At 46.1% G+C, this 16,757-nt stretch overlaps 1 protein-coding gene across 1 annotated transcript; it reads right to left on the reverse strand.

Moving 5' to 3' along the window:
• Positions 1-1,224: 1,224 nt before the first annotated feature.
• LOC311310620 (histone-lysine N-methyltransferase PRDM9-like) lies at positions 1,225-10,823 on the reverse strand (the record flags this gene model as incomplete). Its single annotated transcript, XM_084440130.1, has 7 exons — positions 1,225-1,228; positions 1,566-2,445; positions 7,354-7,541; positions 7,755-7,819; positions 8,118-8,389; positions 9,052-9,189; positions 10,748-10,823. The coding sequence occupies 7 exons, from the start codon at positions 10,821-10,823 to the stop codon at positions 1,225-1,227; spliced, it is 1,623 nt and encodes a 540-aa protein (XP_084296256.1).
• Between the last annotated feature and the right edge of the window lie 5,934 nt (positions 10,824-16,757).

Raw genomic sequence — 16,757 nt, forward strand, 5'->3', positions numbered from 1 at the left:
GTAATGCTGTCGGCCACAGAGGATATCGTGAACCCATAATCGAGTCCAACCAACTCTCTCCTCTTCAGCCTCTAAATAGGCTACAGCCAGAGCAATCTTTCTACTTTTTGACATGACAGTAAAAGCCAAAAAGTTGCGAAGTGCAAGTAAATAATGTAACGGTTGGTTACAAGATAAAACATAAGGTAGCCTAATATATATATATAATATATCGAACTTGGATAGAGTCAAGAATATTATGGAAACGAAATACGCTTCGCAAGAGCCGCATCTTTTTTTCAACACAAAATCCGCTCTGGGTAACTTATCCACTACATAAAAAATCCTTGTTTTAAACACAGCCTTATTCTTAAAGAAAAAAATCATAAGCCTCCGGATCTGCCTATTACACTAGAACGCAGCTCCAGATTTTGAGCACCAAAACATAGCTCTATCCTGAGGCCTCCGGGTTCCAGCTTCATTTTGGCCGCGGTTGTGTAATTAGGCGTAAACGAAGGTCTTTTTTCAGTGAAAATGCCGAAAAACGCAGTAGTATAATCCAGTCCTGAGAAACTAGGTCCATTCAAACATCCACGACAGGTCTTTCTCTTTCTCCAACTCCCTTCTCCTTCATCTATCCCTTCTTCAATAGGTGGTGGTGGACCTGAGAGGACAGAGAAAGAGGGGATGAGAAAGAGAGAGAAAGAGTCGGGGGAGAGGGGGGGCAGGTTTGTGTGGAGACTCTTCATATACTGTTCTGTATGTGTAGTTGATTTTGATATAGTGATTATAAAAGTCAATTTGATCTCAGTTAACCCAACAGGGGGAAGCGCACGCATGCATGTACACACACACACACACACACACAAACACACACAAACACACACACATACTATTGCTTACAAAGATGGGGTCATGTTGAGGCAGGCTTCGGTGAACTCTGTGAAGCTCTTGGATGAACTGTATGACCACACTGGTGTTTCTTTAACTGTGTTGACCGGGTGAAGTTCTTCCCACACTGGTCACAGTAGTATGGCTTCTCTCCTGTATGAAAACGCTGGTGTATCTTCAACTCTCCTGACGTAGTGAAGTTCTTCCCACACTGGTCACAGTGGTATGGCTTCTCTCCTGTATGAACACGCTGGTGTGGCTTTAACTCTCCTGACGTAGTGAAGTTCTTCCCACACTGGTCACAGTGGTATGGCTTCTCTCCTGTATGAACACGTTGGTGTGTCTTTAAGTGTCCTACCTGAAAGAAGCTCTTGCCACACTGGTCACAGTGGTATGGCTTCTCTCCTGTATGAAAAAGCTGGTGTATCTTTAACGTATCTGACCTAGTAAAGTTCTTCCCACACTGGTCACAGTGGTATGGCTTCTCTCCTGTATGAAAAAGCTGGTGTATCTTCAACTTATCTGACCTAGTGAAGCTCTTCCCACACTGGTCACAGTAGTATGGCTTCTCTCCTGTATGAACACGCTGGTGTTTCTTTAACTCTCCTGATGTAGTGAAGTTCTTCCCACACTGGTCACAGTGGTATGGCTTCTCTCCTGTATGAACACGTTGGTGTGTCTTTAACTCTCCTGACGTAGTGAAGTTCTTCACACACTGGTCACAATGGTATGGCTTCTCTCCTGTATGAACACGTTGGTGTGTCTTTAAGTGTCCTACCTGAAAGAAGCTCTTCCCACACTGGTCACAGTGGTATGGCTTCTCTCCTGTATGAACACGCTGGTGTGACTTTAAGTGATGTGCCGTAATGAAGCTCTTCCCACACTGGTCACAGTGGTATGGCTTCTCTCCTGTATGAACACGCTGGTGTGTCTTTAAGTGTCCTGACCTAGAGAAGTTCTTCCCACACTGGTCACAGTGGTATGGCTTCTCTCCTGTATGAACACGCTGGTGTAACTTCAACTCTCCTAACGTAGTGAAGTTCTTTCCACACTGGTCACAGTGGTATTGCTTCTCTCCTGTATGAACACGCTGGTGTATCTTTAACTCTCTTGATGTAGTGAAGTTCTTTCCACATTGGTCACAGTGGTATGGCTTCTCTCCTGTATGAACACGCTGGTGTGTCTTTAACTCTCCTGACGTAGTGAAGTTCTTCCCACACTGGTCACAGTGGTATGGCTTCTCTCCTGTATGAACACGCTGGTGTGTCTTTAAGTTTATTGACTGAATGAAGTTCTTCCCACACTGGTCACAGTGGTACGGTCTTCGCTTGTCTGTCTGTGTCTGGGCGGGAGCTGGTGTGAGGGGGGTGTTGGAGGTGGTGATAGGGAGTGATTGAGAGGAGGAGGAAGACGAGGAGAGAGTCTCTGGTTTTATCTCTCCGTTCCTCAGCAGAGAGACGTAGAGGTTGTCATGGCTCCTCTTGAGGTGCTTGTGGAGCTTCATCTGGGGGATGTAGGTGAATGGGCACTCGGAGCAGGAGAACACCTGAGTCTGGGACAAGTCTGACATCGCTCCTGGGAAAGTAAAAGAGAGAGAGACAAACATAAAAAATGAGGCTCACACCTGTAGTACAAGTTCAAATACCATATAGAGTGATTATATGTAACTAGTGGGGGGGGGGGGGGGGGGGGCAATGACACCACAACTTCAGAATGAGGACAGGAGAGAAAAATATGCAAGAGGTTCCTCTGGCTGAGCTCGAGTGAGGGAGAGCAACAGAGGAGAGAGAGGAGTGAAAAAAAGAAGAGGAGAGAGAGAAGAGAAAACAAGCACGAATACGTTGAAGCCCATGGCATTAGCTAATTTAGCTAGAATAAGCTAGCCAGCACTCATTAACATTAGTCACACTACCATGTTCCATGGCAACCTACAGCATTCCATTCTGTATATAGCTAGTGTGCCTGCCTAACATCGGCAATTTGTGTGCCGCACAACAGCGATTTGCACAGGTGCCGTTGCAGTTTGTGACGTAGCGTATCCTGTTTCGTTGCATCCATGAGTGTCCTGATTTTCAGGTTGTATGCACACGTCTTGGCTGCTGGCTGGCACCATGGGAAAAAGACAGAGGAGAGGAGCGAGGGAAGGATGGCAGAGGAGAGTTACTTGGACAGCGGTTACTATTATGACTAGCAGTGTGTGTGCATTACCGTGGAGGGTTGTGTGATGCGTAGTGCAGTAGATCTGTGGTAGTAGTGCTTGTAGTTAGTGCATGCTGCATGCCGCTTCTGCTTGCTACTCTGCTTTCAGCTACCGCCGCTGGCTAGCCCTCCTCACTGAGGGTGAAAAGAGGAGCTGAGTGCGTAAGTCTCCTTCTGCCGGTACAAAGCCACTCCACCGCCAAGACTCCTACAGTGCCTCCCCAGTCCCCGCGGCCACACATGGTAACTGGGTACCTCGCGGTCCCAGGCTAAACTGTAAGGGATCTCGGAGCAACAGTGGGCCCCAGAGGCAAGGCGCACAGGCCCATCCGTATGTGGACATGCCCTGGCTCCTGCCAACCACTGTCCCAGCTATGGGCAAATAGCATGTACAGATGGTGCTCATAGCCATGGTAGGCAACCCATCTAGGAGAAGGTCACTCCTAGATAGGTGCTGCTCGCGCCTGGCTCCGCACCGTATACCATCTCGAGGTGTGGAGCAAGGGCGGATGAGGGCTTTAAGCCCAAAACGGCCAGAGTAGGGCTGTGAGGAGTTGCGCCCCACAGTCCTTAACTAGCTTTGTAAAGCCTGACAATGGAGACACCGATCATTGAGAACCCTATAATTCCAGCGGCGGGAGTCCACAGGATCCAAGCATCGGACGGTGGTGCTGGTCATCCCTTGGGGGGACACTATGACGACTGGACCCCAAACCCTCTCCATTGGAGAGGAAGGGTTCAGTCTGACCACAGCCCACTGTCCAATGCACTTTTGCGCTGTAGGAGACCAATTAATTATGGGAACCTTCAACGCAAACACAGTAAGGGAGGAGACACGGCTAGAGGAACTAGCGCACTGTGTTGGTGAGAGGGGAGTGGAGATCCTGGGAGTCCAGGAGCACAGGAGAGTGCACACTGACCAGCCAATTGTATACCGCAGAGTGGGGGAATGTTGGTTCATCACCTCATCTGCATGGCAGAATGATGCCCAGGCCGCCACAGGTGGCGTGGGGCTAATGGTTAGCCCTCGAGCACGAAAAGCTCTTCGTAGGGTGCAGCAACACACCGACAAGATCCTTATCGCTGACTTCGAGGGGAACCCGGTAACAACTGTCATGAGTGTGTACTCTACCACCAACGCAGCACCAGTTGAGGAAGTGGAGAAGTTCTACGAGGACCTAAGCACACTGATCCACCATGTGCCAGCTCACAACTTCCTGATAATCCTGGGGGACCTCATTGCAAGGCTCGGACTAGAAGATGCACCCTTCACATACCACAACAACACCAATCGCAACGTAGAACATCTAACTACTCTGCTCACAGAACAAACACTCCTGGCCGCCAACACCTTGTTCCTTAAGAGAATAGGCAAGAGATGGACATTCCTGGACCGAGCTAACGGTATGCTACGTCAGTTGGACTACATACTGGTAAGAAGGAAATGGAGGACGTCCATCCTCAACGCAGAGTCGTACAGTACATTCGACTCTGTAGGCTCCGACCACCGTGTGGTCTCTGTGAGGCTGCGTCTGAGCCTGAGGGTCCCCAAGAACATCCCGAGGCCCCGGCCCAACTGGGAGGCCTTCGCAAGAAGCCCCGCCGTCCAGGCCAGCTACACGGCGGAGGTGAGAACGCCGCTTACAACTGCAGGCCGAAGGGGAAAAGCCTCAGACACCATATGGGCAGTTTCTCGCTGCTAACGAGGAGGCCACAAGGAGGTGGGTGCCGACAAAGAGGAGACTCAGAGCCTCCCCCACATCCAAGCACCCAGAGGTCATGAGGGCGCTGGCACGGATGGAGGAGGCGCGAAGAAGCTTCGAGGAAGAGGGGACCTCAGAGAGTCGGGAGGTGTTGAACGAGGCCAAACAGCAGCTGTTCAACACCTACAACAGGATCAAAGGGGAGGAGCTGATGGAGAAGGTGAGGAAGGTGGAGGCGGTGCATGGCGAACGACAGTACAAGGAGTCATGGAAGGTCATAAACGAGATGAGTGGGCGCAAGAGGTCGAGGGAGGGACAACTAGCAGGCTGCAGCCCAGAGGAGAGTGGCCTCCTGGTTCACCCACTTCCGGGATCTCCTAGGCACACACCCGACAGTGGAAGGAGCTGAGGAAGAAATACCTGCAGTCCTCACAAAACTTATGATTGACGATGGCCCCTTTACAGCTATGGAGTTTGCCACAGCGAAGTCCGCTCTGAAGCAAGGGAAAAGCGCTGGGCTGGATGGCATCCTCCCAGATCTCCCTAAGAACTGTGATCTCGACAACATCATATTGGAGATCTGCAACCAAGCTCAGATAGAAAACATCAAGCCTGATATATGGTCCCTCTCCAACATCATTCCGATACCGAAATCTGGAGATCTGTCTAAGCCAGACAACTATCGTGGCATTAGCCTGACATGTGTCATAGTGAAAAATGTACAACCGCATGCTACTAAACCGGATTCGAGATGCCATTGACCCTCACCTGAGCGACAACCAAAATGGCTTCAGAAAAGGAAGGACCACCATAGCCCAGATGGCCTTAAGGAGGACCATCGAGGAGGTGAAAAGGAACAACCTAACAGCAGTCCTGTGTTTTATTGATTTCAAAAAAGCATTTGACTCAATACACAGAGGCGTGATGGTGAAAATCCTTAAGGCCTACGGGGTCCCTCCTATCCTACTCCGGGCCATAGAGACCATGTACAGGGGCACAAGAGCCAGAGTGTTAACCCCGGATGGCAACAGTGAGGAGTTCGACATCCTAGCAGGGGTGCTACAGGGGGACACTCTTGCCCCCTTCCTCTTCATTGTAGCCCTGGACTACGCGCTTAGGAAAGCCATCAGTGGGCAGGAGCAGGAGCTTGGCTTCATAATAACACCTAGGAAGTCTAGAAGAAACCCTGCTGTAGTCCTGGCAGACATGGACTATGCAGGGTACATCTGTCTGATGTCCAACTGTGTGGAGCAGGCACAGGAGCTCTTGAACAGAGTAGAGGCAGAATGTGCCAGGGTTGGCCTCAGGTTGAATGCAAAGAAGACTGAGGCAATCACTTACAACAACCCCCCTGGACCACCTACCTCTCAAGGCAGCATGGGGCAATGCTCTGGCAAAAGTTAGCGACTTCAAATACCTGGGTTCCTGGGTCAACTCATTAGAACAGGACCTTAAGGTGAGAAAAGCGCTGACATGGAAGGCCCTGAATGGCACGAATAGTGTGTGGAACTCCAATCTCCCTCGACACATCAAACTGAGCTTCTTCCATGCGACCGTGGAGTCTGTCCTCCTTTACGGCTGTGAAACTTGGACCCTGAAGCCCACCCTGCAGATGGATGGGTGCTACACCAGAATGCTGCGTGTGGTGCTAAATGTCAACCAGAACGAGCATGTTACCAAGAAGCATCTGTATGGGGGGCTACCAAAGCTGAGTGAGAAAGTGGCATCCAGGAGGATGAAACTTGCTGGCCACTGCCACAGACATCATGAACTCCCAGCCAGCAAGTTGGTGCTCTGGGAGCCAACAAAGGGGCACCAATTAAAGGAGAAGGCTCTTTTTCGACAACCTGGACCTTATTTACGGCATATTACAAGACATTTGACTCACCGAGATAACTTTGGTGTAATTCGGAGGCCTGTAGAAGAAATTTAAAATCCAGCGCGAGACAAGTATATCCATGTAATGGCGGCGGACGGGGCACCGAGAATGCAGCTTCTAAAAAAATTATTTTCTGCCACGAAACGGTTGTTTTCATCAATCTATTTTCATGAATCGCTAGTTGTGCTTCCATAGAGCGAGTGCTTGTTGTGGTTTTCACATGCCTCTGTAATATGATCTTTAGAAACGTCTTTAGAAATGAAAAATAAAGCTTCCCCACTTGCTCCAGCACGCATGCGCAGAGCGCAGACTGGCTATTCTCCGTCTTTAGGCTACACTCGTGGCTCACCTTCTCTACGCTACGATCAGCTTCCATCATATTCTAAGTCATCTTCTATATCCTCAAAATCTGATAAATATTCAGCCATATTGCACACAATATTCCAGGCACCAACAAGCCGATCGTAGCGTAGAGAATGTGAGCTGCGAGTGTAGCCTACAGACGGAGAATAGCCAGAGTGGAGAGTTCTGAGAAACTGGCTGGATGTACGGACGACCGAGATGATTGGAGACTTCGCTGTCAAGCTCGTCTGAGGACGACATAATAATAGCAGACCTCTGGTTCTTTCAGCTTTAAGGAAAGAGGTGGATGAGAGCGAGATTGAGGAGAAGACAGAGGGAAGAAGAGTTGAGGACAGATACCTTTAGCGGTGCTCTTTTTGTCCCAGAAGTAGTCGAAGGAGATGCTCTTGTATCTGTACTCCTGTCCGTACCAGACCAGCAGCTCCTCCCCGACAGCCAGCAGCCGACGGCAGCGAAACAGGATCCCTCCACGGTACTGAAACGCTACCAGGTTCTGCTCTTCCTCAGTACGGGAACAGTTCACATACCTGGGGGAGAGTGGGGGGTGGTTTCATGAAAACAAACAGGTGAGGGAGGGAGAGACGGGAGGAAGGAAGGATGAAGGAAGGAGAAAACAAAGTGGGTGAGATGTAGGGACTGACTGTATGGAGGGAGAGAAAGATTCAAAACTGGAGAGATGGTTTATCTGAAGTGAGAGAGAGGAGGGATGTAGATAGACACCAATTGACTCGGTTCCTCACCTCATCCAGTTGGAGTGCGTCTCTCTTTTGGCATCGATGTACTTGTCACAGTTTCTGCTCTTGATCTGAGAACACAGAGACGTCTAATGTCAAACGGGAAAAAAACGGTCAAATTTAATTTCTTCATCAAACATTAGTTCATGAGGTTCATCAGAACACCTGTTCACAAACACCACGGCCCTCATACCCACCACCCAGGAGTACACACACACACACACACACACACACACACACACACACACACACACACACACACACCCCATCGCCCTCATACCCACCACCCAGGAGTACACACACACACACACACACACACACACACACACACACACACACACACACACACACCATCGCCCTCATACCCACCACCCAGGAGTATCCGCTCTTGATGGCCTCCTCCTTCTCCATCACCTCCCCCTCATAGGGGCCGTACTGGATTCCCTTGGCAACCGCCTCCCCACAGTTGAAGACTCCCAGTCCCACCCCGGGTATCCGTGACCTCTTGACCTCCAGGCCGTGTGGGAGGGTCAGTCTGGCCCGGTCAGACACCCCCAGGACCACCGGGGTGTCCGGTATGAAGAGGGGGGGGCCGTGGAGCTCACACTCCTCCAGGAAGAAAGACTCACACTCCTCACAGTCTGGAGAGGACAGGAGAGGGGGACGAGAGAGACGTAGTGCATTAGAGAGAGAGAAAGAGAGAGGTAGAGATGGAGAGAGAAAAGGAGTTTAAAGAGACATGAGAAAGACAGTCAGCCTTTTCCATTAAGGGAGCTCAATTGTGGAACACACTTCCAACAGAATTAAAGTTAATCCAATATAGTTAAGGCTTCAATAAAAGTGTTAAAGACTGGCTGAAGCAAAATCAGAGCTGTACGCACTCTTAACTTTTACTACTTTGTATTTTTCCCAAAATCAATCTTTTATTTAATGAATGAATGAATAAATGAAGCAATGAATAGTTCATTAATTAATTCAATGATTCATTTTTGGAAATCAGTATCGATACCCAGCCCTAGTATTGATGTGTTGCATAACTTGGCAGTCATGTAATTAAGGTTACAGCTTTAAAAAATCCGGTTTTAGTGCCACTAACAGAATCGATATTGAATCGAATCGTGATAATCGATTCTGAACCTTGTGAATCGGAATCGAATCGATTCTTGAAATTGGAATGGATACCCAGCCCTAGAGACTGAGGAGAGAGAGACAGAGAGTAGAGGCTGAGCAGGGCGAAACAGGAAGAAAGAGAGAAGAGAGAGAGGGAGGGAGAGGATATACAGAGAGAGAGCAGCTCTCTTACAGAGGTAGTGGTCATCTTCTTGCTCCTTCTGCTCGGTGTAGTTGACTCTGGCTCTGTCTCTCAGGTTCCTCGCTCTGCGGTATAGGTTCACCTCTGACCTCTGCTTCACCTCTGACCTCTGCTTCACCTCTAACACGTCTGACACACACATACACACACACATCACACACACATACACGTCACATGTGGTTAACATGAGACAAACGCATACAGAAAATAATTTGTTACTCCCAGGTGATGCAAAACTTACCTACTTGGGTACGGCAGCGCGCACTGTGAGCGAAACGCCTGCATGCGAAACAAACGCACCTGAACGCGCACGCTAGAGGCACTCGATAGTCAGTCGAGTAAATGTCTTTTTGAGGCAGACAGGCATGTTACAGGTACTGGCTAACATTAGTAAACATGCTAATTTTCTTTGTATAGTGATATATTGATGTGCTTTACTTTTTGCTAGTACTATGCGATCATCAATCTCTCTCTTTCTCTCTCCCTCATGAGTTTTAAGGTTGTCTTATTGTATCAGTAACTAGCTAGATAATGTAGCCGAATATTAGCTAGGTAAAGTCAGCTCTCTCTCTTTCTAATTAAATAAAATAGGCTAAATGTTCTCTAATATAATCATTAAACAGTAACAGTTCCATTTTGATTGTAGGCTTCTAACTTAACCATTCATCATTCTACTGGGTTGCTTTAGGGTAATGCATCTTCATCACAGTGGCAACCTATTTCCCCCCCACCCTCTACTGTGACAAGCATAGAAAAGTCTTGATTTAAAAGAACTGAGAGTTGCAGCAGACCTGCAGTGTTCTGGAAGTTTGTTCCAGATATGTGGAGCATAAAAACTGAACGCTGCTTCTCCATGTTTTGTTTTAACTCTGGGGACAGAAAGCAGGCCTGTGCCAGATGACCTGAGAGGTCTGGATGGTTCATATAACATAGCAGCAGATCAGAAATATATTTTGGCCCTAAACCATTCAGTGCTTTATAAACCAACTAGTAGAAGCTGAAGGTTATCTGATTTGTGAAACATAAAATAAAAATAAACCAGTGTTCTGTTGCTCTTTAAATTGTGATATAATTATGTGAATTATATAAAACTAATTTGTTGGCACAAAGATTACATTACATATCACACCATTACACATGACCTTTGTTATATCTCATAGTAACTTGTTTAGAAAGGAGATGCACTTGTGAGTTCTGGCCAAGTACTGTAGTAGTACTGACCTCCATTACAGTACTGTCCCTTTGGATAAAAGCATCTGTTAAATGACTAATGTGGCTAATATCACTCACAGCAACGTGGATGTGCAGCTAGCAAACAGGTCATTTAGCTATTTATGGCTCGTACTGTAGTAGCCTACTTTGCATATTAATTTACATTCAATATTTTTCCAATTAATGTAAAAATGTGCTGCGTGCGCCGACCAACTTAGGTGCCCGTTTTTAAACGTAAGCCCCGCCCCTCTAGCATCCAGGGCACGTCCCTGCTAACAGTACAACGCAAAAACTTGGGGAGATATGTAGAACAAAACGCAGAAACACACACACCTTTCAGAGGGCAGGGATCAGGCTGACACTGTCAGCATAACATTACACTACAGTAGTGACTACTACTACAGTACTATTACCACACAATAGCCTACTACTATAGTACTACTCTACTAGTACTACTTGTACTCTGTATGCGTACGTTGAGAGGGTGTCTCCAGATGAGGGGTCCATTCCACCGAGTCACTGAGCCCAGGAAGGGGGGGCAGGTCCGCCATCTTGGATCGACCTCGATGCATGAAGGCTGGGGCTGTCGACTACAGTCCTGCAACACACAGGGTGGAGAGAGAGGGGAGGAGAGATGGAGGAGGAGAGAGAGATGGAGGAGGAGAGGGAGGTGGAGGAGACAGAGATGGAGGAGGAGAGAGAGAGATTGAGGAGGAGAGAGAGAGATGGAGGAGGAGAGAGAGATGGAGGAGAGAGAGATGGAGCAGGAGAGGGAGGGGGGAGGAGAGAGATGGAGGAGGAGAGAGAAAGAGAGACAGTTTTGGAAAGGTGAAAGCCTTTTCTCCAAGATGGCTACACTTGCAGCCCCTCACATTTTATAATGTATAAAACACTTTATTGCACTTCAATAGCACATATCCACCGATATATCCACTAACCTGACTTCACCACCCTGATCACATGACCTCCCTCCAAGATAAGAGTAACAGCATTTGAGATCACGTGATCAGCGTGAAGCCAGGCTAGTGGATATCAGTGGATGTGTTCTAGTCCAACAGAGGTCATCAGGTGCTAGACTTTGCTATCTGAGTTAGGGGGTGCTGTCATTTTTCAGCAGGCAGATTGTTTTTACCACTTGTAGCAATTTCTCTGCTGGCCGGTGGGCGAGGAACAGTTATTCTACAGACAGCAGTCTCCTCATCCCGATTATGGATAGACTGGATCTATGATATGATGCCTGTTCCTCTGCTGTCACCCACACCTGCACTATACAGCACATTTGCACTACAATACTACTTACTGCTGCTAGTTACACTTAATTTAAATCATTTAGTTCACATCTGTTATACTCACTTAGTTTATGTTCAGTTATATTTTGTAAATACTGTTTATATTTAGTTTATATTTAAGTCGTCTTTATATTGCACTGTACTGTGTGTATTTATTTATTGCTGCTGCGAGGATGGGGGGGCAAGACGAGATGTTTACTCCCTGTACCTGTACTCGGATGTAACAATAGAGGAATCTGAATCTGAATCAACTTGAATCATCCTCAGGGGGCATTACAGCAGCAAGAAGAACAGAGAAGGGAAAACAGATCAATGATTAAACGTATAGGCTACTGATGACTAATCAATATATAGTATACATAAGAGAAATTTGCTTAGTGTAATTATTAGGTACTCAATAAAGAAGTTGACAGACGAGAGAATCGTAGATCCAGATTTATTTAGCTCATGCAGAGTTGTAGGTCAAACAATAATGGCCGGGTTTCCCGAACGAGTTAAGAAGCTTCTCAACTCCAAAGTACTTCCTAACTCCCATACAAAGGGTTGCTTAAGAAGGGTTCCTTAAGAAGGTTCTTTATCGGGAAACCCGGCCAATAACAACTGAATCATTTTACCGTCACACAGCTTATAAGCCTTATAACCTAACTTATTTCAGAGACAAGACTGTTCTCTACTGGACACACAGGGTCTGCTACCATATTAGGACCCTAGGCCCTGGTGGCATCAATCCAGATGTTGTGCAAGTCTACTCAGCTTACCCTGCCAATATCCTTTAGCCCTTGGATGATCAGTAACACCAAGAATAGCCTTTGGAGTCAAGACACAGAGACATAGATACAGGGAGAACCCACTTCACTACATAAGAAATAGTGCATTACAACAACAAATAAATAACAAAAATAATAGTACAATAAAATAGTCAAACCAAAATGTATTTACCTTTTTCAAGACATTCCTATCTTGATAAAAAAAAAAAAACATTCAACTCATTGGAGAGAAGCATAACACTGTTTATCTGGAATAATACAATTAGCAAGAGTGCCCTTCAGAGAGCTGAACAACTTGCTGGCCTGGCCCTTCCTAATTTGAGGTATTATTACTGGACATGCTTAAGATGATGTTACACTGGACTGTAGGAGACCTACCTGGTAAACGTGAGGCCTGGGTGTGAATGGAGTCGGTCACTACGGTCAAGCAGTCGCAGGATGGACAGGTGACGATGTGCTTTGAGCAGTTTATTCTGAGTGGAAGACACAACATAAAACACTGGTCTTCCAGGAGTCTGCGATTCCTCTGGGGCTCATGCAGTCAAGCCTACTTCTACTGCTCTGCTTTCTCTCTCCAACATCAGGATCATTTGTTTACAGAAAGAACACACATTTCCATCAAACATTACGAACACATTATTTTGAACAGAAACAGTATGCTAGCAGAATTTACAGAGCACATGGCTAAATTTAGAAATCTGAGAAAATCTATTTACGTATTTGAAGCAACCTGAGCAGCAACCAGAACGCAACGTTACTAGCCAGTAAACAGAAACGTGGTAGCCTATAAACTTAGAATCCAGTGGACAAAACTTAACAGAGATCATCAGTGTATAACAAATAGTATCTATGCAATGCATCAGTGTTTCTAAACTAAATTACGGGGTTTTCCACACAAATAATAAAATACAAGGATCATTTTACACTACGCACACAGGCCTACCTCATGCAGTCAAGCCTACTACGGCAAAACCACAAGGACAAAAAACACACGCAGACCTGCAGTACACCACAACTCCAAAGGGGGCTCCACAACAACTAACACTGCGAGGGCTGCTCAATTACAGATAAACTCACATAACCAATAGTATATTTAAGCAATGATCTCCGCTATCGCGTCGGGCCTAACAACGCCCCGTAGCTGTGGTAAAATCCCCTGTAACCCACTGCCTCGAGTGGTCAATTGCTTCTCTACAACGGTTACTACATATACATATTCACAAAAAACACTCAGTAGTAACATTCAATCATTTATTTACCCCGTAGCTGTGGTAAAATCATTTTTTATCGTTTTAGTATTTACAAAATCTTCCGCGATAGGCTATAGTTCTGAATTAAATGGTTGCCAGGCAACATAGGCTATCTCGCCTATTGGGGTTGGCCTTGTTCACATAAGCCATAAGGCATAATTCGGGTGGTTCACATTTATTTGAATATTTCCAGCTATGGTGCAGTTATTAAAACAGTTCTCCAGAGCACTCGTTTTTGTTGGTAGGGGTGTGGAAGTGTTGGAGTCGGACCGTTTTTATAATAGGATACGATAAAGGCGAGGTTGCTGCGAGTGGTTGCTACGCAAAGCATAGCCTACCGCTTGATTTTATCAATGAGATTGACGGCGCATTAATACTAATTGTTATGCGGTCGCAGCCGTGGGTTACAGAGTATTTTACCACGGCTGCTAGCCAATCAGAACCAAGTATCCAAACTTAACGTTGTAGAATTCTAACTGTTACATAGGCTATATGCCTGTCTCTGTTTAATCTAGGATCTATGTGTCCCTTCTCTCCCCTCTCTAAACCAGCTTAGCTCTAGCCCAGTGGTCTATCACTCAATCTTGTTGCAAGAAGTCATTTCAAGATTCACAAATCATCGGTGCACTCCCCCATCCTCCCTCTCTCTGGTTGTACTTTTGGGGGTTGGTCCTAAAACGGTACGTGGGGTAGGGTAGGGCAGGTTAGGGTATGTAAGGTAGGGGAGGGGAGGGCAGGTTAGGGTATATAGGGTAGGGTACATCTATTTATAATGTGTCTGTTGATGGTGAGTTTGGATAGTTTGACCCTGGAGAGGAAATAACTGGAGATCAATGGGAGGCAGACAGTGGTTGATTTAACACATCTCCTCCCCTTGTGCCAGGCACAACTTAAAGGACTACTTTGGTATTTAGCACTATAAGTCCTGTTATTTATGATCTCATACAACGGTCCATATAAAAATGTGGATGAACTGTGCACTCTTGAGATATTAGTGCTCATTACTCATGTCACAGCTCCATGGATCTCGGTGGTATATACTATGTCATATACTATGTCACTTCCTTCATTTTAGATTCCTTGCCGTCAAAGCGGAGGTCAGGGGAGCGTAGCCAATGAAAAGGATGGGGGCGGGGTTTAGGAGGCAGAAGGGGGAAGGGCGGTGCTAAAGGAGGTAAACAGAAGTCAAACGTCAGTCCCAACCTCTTACTGTTTAGAATGAACAAATGAGCTTTGAACTTCAATTTAAAATGTTAGAAATAAATTAAAACGAAGAACAAACACCTCTAGAGATAGATAGATAGATAGATAGATAGATAGATAGATAGATAGATAGATAGATAGATAGATAGATAGATAGATAGGCATTTCAGCGGTGTGATAAAGACTTTTTAACATTTTGCCAGTTACCTTTCTTTTAATGAGAGAATATTATTTTAGGTGTCTACTCCGGTTTGGGTTATGATTTGAAGTGTCTACTTTTTTGGGGGAACCTGTAAACATTGAATACAGTAAGTTCATCCAACGTTATTATCCGCTTGGCTGTTTTTGCGTGTCTCTTATTGTTCTTGTTTCCAAATGTATTGATAATGAAATTCCTGTTTGATTGTTATAATGTGAAAGGAACACAGCGTTACAGTGTAGGCTTAGGCTGTGTGCACACTAGGGGAATTTTAAAAATACGCTGTGGATTTCGGCAGCTTATTTTCCATTCACAGCTATGGGAAAAGATCAGAATGCGGGTGGATATTGAAATGCGCTGTGCATTTGCGCTGTGCGCTGGCCAGAGAGGATTCCTGAGGTTGAAAATAGCTCAACTTTTTGAGAAATCCGCTATGACATGGAGTTTATTTTTATCAGACAACCAATCATGACAGAGGTGGGGAGCTCCTGGACCAGGTTATGATAGGCCCCGTACTGCTGTCGGCCACAGAGGATATCGTGAACCCATAATCGAGTCCAACCAACTCTCTCCTCTTCAGCCTCTAAATAGGCTACAGCCAGAGCAATCTTTCTACTTTTTGACATGACAGTAAAAGCCAAAAAGTTGCGAAGTGCAAGTAAATAATGTAACGGTTGGTTACAAGATAAAACATAAGGTAGCCTAATATATATATATAATATATCGAACTTGGATAGAGTCAAGAATATTATCGAAATGAAATACGCTTCGCAAGAGCCACATCTTTTTTTCAACACAAAATCCACTCTGGGTAACTTATCCACTACATAAAAAATCCTTCTTTTAAAACACAGCCTTATTCTTAAAGAAAAAAATCATAAGCCTCCGGATCTGCCTATTACACTAGAACGCAGCTCCAGATTTTGAGCACCAAAACATAGCACTATCCAGAGGCCTCCGGGTTCCAGCTTCATTTTGGCCGCGGTAGTGTAATTAGGTGCAAACGAAGGTCTTTTTTCTGTGAAAATGCCGAAAAACGCAGTAGTATAATCCAGGCCTGAGAAACCAGGTCCATTCCAACTTCCACGACAGGTCTTTCTCTTTCTCCAACTCCCTTCTCCTTCATCTATCCCTTCTTCAATAGGTGGTGGTGGACCTGAGAGGAGAGAGAAAGAGGGGATGAGAAAGAGGGAGAAAGAGTCGGGGGGAGGGAGGGGGGGGCAGGTTTGTGTGGAGACTCTTCATATACTGTTCTGTATGTGTAGTTGATTTTGATGATAGTGATTATAAAAGTCAATTTGATATCAGTTTACCCAACAGTTGGAGGCGCACACATGCACGCACACACACACACACACACACACACACACACACACACACACACACACACACACACACACACTATTGCTTACAAAGATGGGGTCATGTTGAGGCAGGCTTCGGTGAACTCTTTGAAGCTCTTGGATGAACTGTATGACCACACTGGTGTCTCTTTAACTGTGTTAACCAGGTGAAGTTCTTCCCACACTGGTCACAGTGGTATGGCTTCTCTCCTGTATGAAAAAGCTGGTGTATCTTCAACTTATCTGACCTAGTGAAGCTCTTCCCACACTGGTCACAGTGGTATGGCTTCTCTCCTGTATGAAAACGCTGGTGTGTCTTTAAGTGTCCTGACGTAGTGAAGTTCTTCCCACACTGGTCACAGTGGTATGGCTTCTCTCCTGTATGAACACGCTGGTGTATCTTCAACGTAACAGACCTAGTGAAGTTCTTCCCA

The sequence above is a fragment of the Borostomias antarcticus genome (genome assembly GCF_949987555.1).
Source record: "Borostomias antarcticus genome assembly, chromosome: 6".
Classification (NCBI taxonomy): domain Eukaryota; kingdom Metazoa; phylum Chordata; class Actinopteri; order Stomiiformes; family Stomiidae; genus Borostomias; species Borostomias antarcticus.